We start from the raw sequence: 6291 nt of genomic DNA on the forward strand, positions 1-6291 counted from the left end.
CGCCTTGCTCACAAGGATCTCTAGGATGAGATGAGGGACCTGTATACCTCATGCCTCAGGAAGGGGAAATTCCCCCCGGTATGGAAGGAGGCAAATATAGTCCTCCTTCCTAAAGAGGGCAAACTGCGGGACAAACCCTCCGCCGATATGCCTTCTGGACGAGGCAAAATCCTAGAGAGGATTATTTGCGACCGCATCGTCCGGCATTTGGCCCGGGAGGGCCCGAACCTCGATGAAGATCAGTACGGGTTCCGGGTCGGGCGATCTACAATTGACGCAGTCAAGAGAGTGCGCTCGATCGCGGAATCCGTCATGGAGGAAGGCGGGGTGTTGCTGGTAGTATCATTAGATATATCTAATGTTTTCAACACCCTGTCCTGGCGTCGGGTAGGGGCGGCGCTGGAATACCACCAGGTGCCCCCCTACCTGATAGCGATGGTTCGGGACTACTTCCGGGACAGGAAGGTGACCTACTACGACCGGGACGCGGAAAGGACGGAACGTAGAATGTGGAGTTCCGCAGGGGTCCGTGTTAGGACCGCTCCTGTGGAACATCACGTACGACGTGGTCCTGCGGACTGCCCTCCCTTCCGGCTGTCATGTCGTCTGCTATGCAGACGACACTTTGATCCTGGCCGGAGAGAGAAACTGGGGGGAAGCTATAGCCAAGGCCAACTTGGCTACTGGGACGGTGGTAAACACCATTCGGGCGGTAGGGCTTAAGGTGGCGCCCCATAAAACGGAGGCAACCTTTTTCCACAACAGAAGACATGGGGCGCCACCAAGAGCCCGAATACGAGTTGTCGACACCCCGGTCGAGGCCCATCTGAAGTACCTGGGCCTCCACCTGGACAGTCGGTGGACGTTCGGCGAGCATTTCCGGCAAATCTCCCCCAGGGTGGAGAGGGCGGCCATGGCACTGAGCCGCCTCTTACCTAACCTTGGGGGACCCGCGGAAAAAGTTCGCCGACTGTACGCTGGTACTGTACACGCCATGCTTATGTACGGTGCCCCCATATGGGCGGAAAAGGTGGTGGCCACTCGGTGTCTGCGCGATGCCTTGAGACAGCTACAGCGTCGGGTGGCTAACCGCATATGCAGGGGGTACCGGACAGTGAGCTGGACGGCGGTGGGGGTGCTCTCAGGAGTGCCCCCGGCGGAACTCCTAGCCCGCATGTACTCTGAGGTATATACCAGGGTAAAGGAGCTGCAGCGGGCGGGAGTTCTCGTCACAGACGATATCAGGCGTACAGTGAGGGGGCAGGCCCGACGTGTCCTCATAGAAAGATGGCGGGGCATGCTGGAGGATCCCAGCTTGCCCGGCCAGAGGACCATCGAGGCCATAAGACTTCATCTCGTCCACTGGCTGGACAGATCTCAAGGAGGTGTGTCGTACAGAATGGCGCAGGTGCTCACCGGACATGGTTGCTTCGGTGAGTACCTGTGCCGAATCGGCAAGGAGAAGTCTAGGGTGTGCTGGTTCTGCGACTATGATTGCGATACGGCCCAGCACACTCTGGAGGAGTGCCCAGGATGGGCGGGGGAGAGGGCGGAACTGGCGGCGGTGGTGGGTGGGGACTTGTCCCTGCCCACCCTGGTGGGTAAAATGTTGGGAGACGAGCAGAAATGGAGGGCGGTCTCCTCCTTCAGCGAAAAAGTCATGTCGCAGAAGGAGGAGACGGAAAGGGAGAGGGAAAAGAGCGGGAGAAGGGGGAGACTTGTTCTCTCCCTTGAGTCCCGGGAGGAGAGGGACGACCCCTCCTGGCTGCCCAGGCGAAGAGGTCGCTGTGGTGGGGGCCAGGGGAGGGCCGGGCCCCGTCCCGCCCTAGACGATACTGGGGTGGGATGAGGTCACCGGGAGGGAGTGCTGGACGCTTAAGTCCGGCGCTCTGCCCCCGGAGACCTCGAGGGAGGGACAAGGGCGGATTCCCACGGCGTAAGCCCTGGGGAGCCGCCTGAATCCTGAGGGCCCTCCGGTTGGCGGTTGGATCTGCTGCTCCCAGTGGGGAGCGGAAGGGGCCGCGGCCGGAGGGCGGGGGGGGCGGGGCTCGAGCGGGAATACTCGAGCCCCGACCCCGCCCCCCCCAACACCAATGGGAAGGCGTGACGTGGAGCCGGTGTCCGCTCCGCGTCACAACCGGGAAGCATTCGCACAATGGCGGACGAGGAGGTGTCTTGGCCGCAAGGTTAAGGCATCTCCCCGGAGAAGGCTAGGCGGGGGGGCGTCCGGACGGCATGGGATACCAGCACCCCGGGCGCCCCCCAACCAACGCCCGAGGACACCCGCTGTGGTTTTAGTGCGGTAACATTCTGTGTCTTATCACGGGGAAAACCTCGGTTCCCCCTGAGATAAGCAGAATGAGTCCCACATAACCCATGTTCTCATCCCGGAGGCATGGGTACCTATAAAAGGTTTCCCCAGCGAACCAAAAAAAAGAAAAAAAAAAAAGGTACAATACATTTTTGTATTACATGCATATCCCAACATTATGTATATTATATATATTTATATATAATCCATTATCCAATTCAACGTTTGAAAGGAAACCTTAAACTCGGACTTTCATACGTGAATGCATGATCTGTAATAAAAATCAATATTTAGTAAAAATTAATTCAATAAATATATAACAAAATAAATAAATAAATTTGGGAAGTGTGGGACATTTTTCAACAAAATATACTTATTTATTTATAGACTTCCGTTTCCGGTGTTAACGGTGACAGTTGAGGTGAAAGTGAGAGAGGTAAATTAGAAAAGAAAAAGAGTGTTAAGAGTGGAATAAGTGTGGAATAAGGGTGAGAGGGATGCAAGGAGGATAGGTACGGAACGAGTGCAAGGAGAGAGAGTGTAAGAATGCAGTGAGAGAGTGAGAGAGAGCAGGGAAAAGTGACAGCTGGGTGAGTCAGCAGATTGATAGGTAGAAGAGGGAGGCGGAGGGAGTGGAAGGGGGGCTAGGGAATTGAATACCGTGGGGATAAAGAGAGGGAGCTAGCGTACGGAACGAGAACAGGGAAATTGTGATAGGCAGCGCATAAGGAACAGATAAGCATAGAGTATAGAGCACGAAGAAGGGAATATGGACGAGAAAACGGGAATTAAGGAAAGTTCGACGAGTGATAGAAAGGGGAGTGTAGGATGCAATGAAGAGATGTTAAAAAGAAAAAGGGATGAAAGGGATGAGGAAGAAATAGGAAAAGTGGTAGAAAGGGAAGGGGAGAGGAAAAGGTTATTCGGGAGAAATAGAAGAATAGTAAGATCACCGGAAGAGAAAAAGAGGGAGGGACCGGAAGAGGAAAGGAGGGAGGGACCGGAAGGGTGAAAAGATTATATTAGGGAGATGAATAGGGAATTAAAAAACGAAATATTAAATGAATTATTAGAGGGGTTGAGGGGAATGAAGGATGAAATTAAAGAGGAGATTAAAGAAAGCAGTAGAGGACAAGTGGAGATAAAGAGGGAACTAAAGGAGTTAAAGGAGGAACTAAGCGAAAAGGAGAGAAGATGGGAGAGTGAAAGGATAGAATTGGAAAAGAGGCTGAAAGAGATGGAGAAAAGAATGGAAAGGTCGGAATCAGAAAGGATTTTAAGTAAGGGGGTGGGGGAGAGCGCGGGGGCGGAAAACGGAGAGGGAAGGAGGGAGGGAATAGGGGAGTTAATGGGGAAACTGAGCGCATTGGAATTGAATCTGGAGGAAGGAGAGGGAGGAGAGGAGAAGGAATATAGTAATAAAGGGGATCAAGGAAGGGCAGGGGGAGTTACAGGAGGAGGTGAAAAAGTTATTCAGAGAATTGGGAGTGGAAGAGAGAATAGAGAATGTGAGGAGGGTAGGAGGTAGAAATAAGGATGGATATAGTATAGCGATGATGAGGTTGGAGAGTATAGACATGAAGAGAGAGATAATGGAGAAGAAAAGGAGGTTAAAAGGGAGGGAGGAAAGGATAGAGGACGATCTCACATGGAGGGAGAGGAAAATGATGTGGAGACTAAGAGAGATAGCTAGAAGAGAGGATAAAGAAGGGAGGAGGACATGGGTGAAATATGGAAAAATTTGGATGGGGGGAAAATGGTGGAGGTGGGACGAAGGGAGGGAAGTTCTTGTGTCGGAGGGGGGAACGGTGAAAGATTTGGGGAGGGAAGGTAGAGGCGGAGAGAAGGGTGAGAGGATGGAGGGGGAGATAGGGAGCGAGGAAAAAAAGGGAAAGCGGTTACAGGGGGAAGGGGTGTAGGAGGAAGAGAGGGGAGAGAAAGGGATGAAGAAGATAAAGGGGGAGGGAGTAAGAGGGATACAGGGTTAAATAGAAATAGTAGAAAAAAGGAAGAAGGGTGGAGGGTGATGTTCTGGAACGTGGCGGGATTAAATAATAAGGACACGGAGTTTTGGGAAATGATAGGGGAAAAGGATATCGTCTTTTTAATAGAAACTTGGGTGGATATAAAGGGGTGGGAGAAGATAAAAGGGAGGTTACCGAAGGGATTTATTTGGGAGGTTCAATTTGCTAAGAGAAGAAATAAGAAGGGGAGGGCTATGGGAGGAATTGTGGTGGGAGTTAAGAAGGGGATAACTGTAAAAAATAAATCGGGAGAAGAAAGGGAGGGTAGGATGGAAAAGACGGTCTTATTGGGGAAGGAGAGATGGAGGATGGTGGGAGTTTATATAAATGGGGATATAGTGGAAAAATTGAAGGGGATGGAAGAATGGATGGAGGAGGAAGGAGGAAATACAAGGACAATAATTGGTGGAGACTTCAACGCGAGGACAGAGAGTTTGGGGGGCCGGATTTGGGAGGAGGAGATAAGTTGGGTAGAGGAAGGGAGGAAGTCAAAGGACAAGAAAGTAAATGCGGATGGAAGGATGTTGGTGAGTAAACTAGAGGAGATGGGATGGCCAATTTTGAACGGAGGGATGGAAGGAGATGAAGAGGGTGATTGGACGTATATGGGGCCAAATGGGAATTCAGTGATTGATTATATAATAGGAAACAAGGAAGTGAGGGAAAGGGTTGGGTATATGAGGGTGGGGGTAAGAGTGGACTCGGATCATATGCCGGTGACAATAGGTATCAGAGGGGAAGGAGTTAATAGAAGCAAAAAGAGAGAAAAGGGTATGAAAAGGTGGAACTGGTCTGAGGAGGGGAGAAAGGAATTCAGGGAAGAATTGGGGGAGGTGCAAAGAGAGAAGAGCGGATTAGAGGAGGATTGGATGAGGATGAAGGAAAAAATGGTAACGATAATGAAGAAGGGTAACAAGGTCGGAGGGGGGAACAAAGGGAAAGGGAGAGGGTGGTTTGATGGGGAGTGTAGAGAGGAGAAAAGAAATGTGAGAAAGGAGTTGAGAAAATGGAGAAGGGAAGGAGGAGAGGGGATGGATTATAAAGAGATGAAAAGAGGGTATGGGAAACTGTGCAGGAGGAAAAAAGAGGAAGAGAACGAGGAGTGGATAAAAAAGGCCAAGGAGGCGAAAACGGAGGGTCAGGTGTGGGAGATAGTGAGAAGGGAAAGGAAGGGAGGGAGGAAGGAGACGGGAGAAGGAATAGAGAGGAGTATGTGGGATAATTATTTTAGGGATTTACTAGGAGCAGTAGACACAAGGGCGGTGAGGGGGATGCATGGGGGACAAAGGGGGGATGAGGAGAGTGCACTAAGTAGGGAGGAAGTAAGAAGGGCGATAAATAAAATAAAGGAGAAAAAGGCAGTGGGTATTGATGGGATACCGGGGGAGGTATGGAAGTACGGAGGGGAGAAAATGGAGGAGTGGGTATGGGAGATTTGTAGTAGGATTTAGAAGGGGGAGGGATGGATAGGGGAATGGTGTGAAGGATTGGTGGTGCCGATTTTGAAGAAGGGAGAAGGAAAAGAAGTTTCGGACTTTAGAGGAGTTACGCTGACACCGTCGTTGTACAAGGTATATACGGCGGTGTTGGCAGAGAGGTTAAGGATAGACATAGAAGGGAAGGGGCTGATTCCGCCGAATCAGGCGGGCTTTAGGAGGGGAATGGGGACGATGGATAATGTATATGTGTTAAACTACCTGATAAATAAGCGAATTAGTAGAAAGGGGGGGATGTTGGTATTATTCTTCGTGGACCTGAAGGCCGCGTTTGATTCGGTGGATAGGTCAGTATTATTAGCGGCAATGAGGGAGAGAGGGGTGAGAGAGGGCTTGGTAAAAAGGAGCGAGGATGTGTTGGGAGAGGTAAGCTTCAGAGTGAAAATAGGGGAGGAAACAGGGGAGAGGTTTTGGACAGGAAGAGGAGTGAGACAGGGATGTCCCTTGAGTCCGTTACTCT

The 6291-nt window shown here is 51.1% G+C and overlaps 1 protein-coding gene across 1 annotated transcript; it reads left to right on the forward strand.

Moving 5' to 3' along the window:
• Positions 1–1174: 1174 nt before the first annotated feature.
• Positions 1175–1849, forward strand: LOC145948351 (uncharacterized). The gene has a single exon (XM_083058056.1). It carries the CDS (start codon positions 1175–1177, stop codon positions 1847–1849), a length of 675 nt encoding a protein of 224 aa, XP_082914182.1.
• The last annotated feature ends 4442 nt before the right edge of the window (positions 1850–6291 follow it).

This window comes from Prenolepis imparis, unplaced genomic scaffold (genome assembly GCF_030444845.1).
Source record: "Prenolepis imparis isolate NDT839.2.m4 unplaced genomic scaffold, iyPreImpa1.0 SCAF_343, whole genome shotgun sequence".
Classification (NCBI taxonomy): domain Eukaryota; kingdom Metazoa; phylum Arthropoda; class Insecta; order Hymenoptera; family Formicidae; genus Prenolepis; species Prenolepis imparis.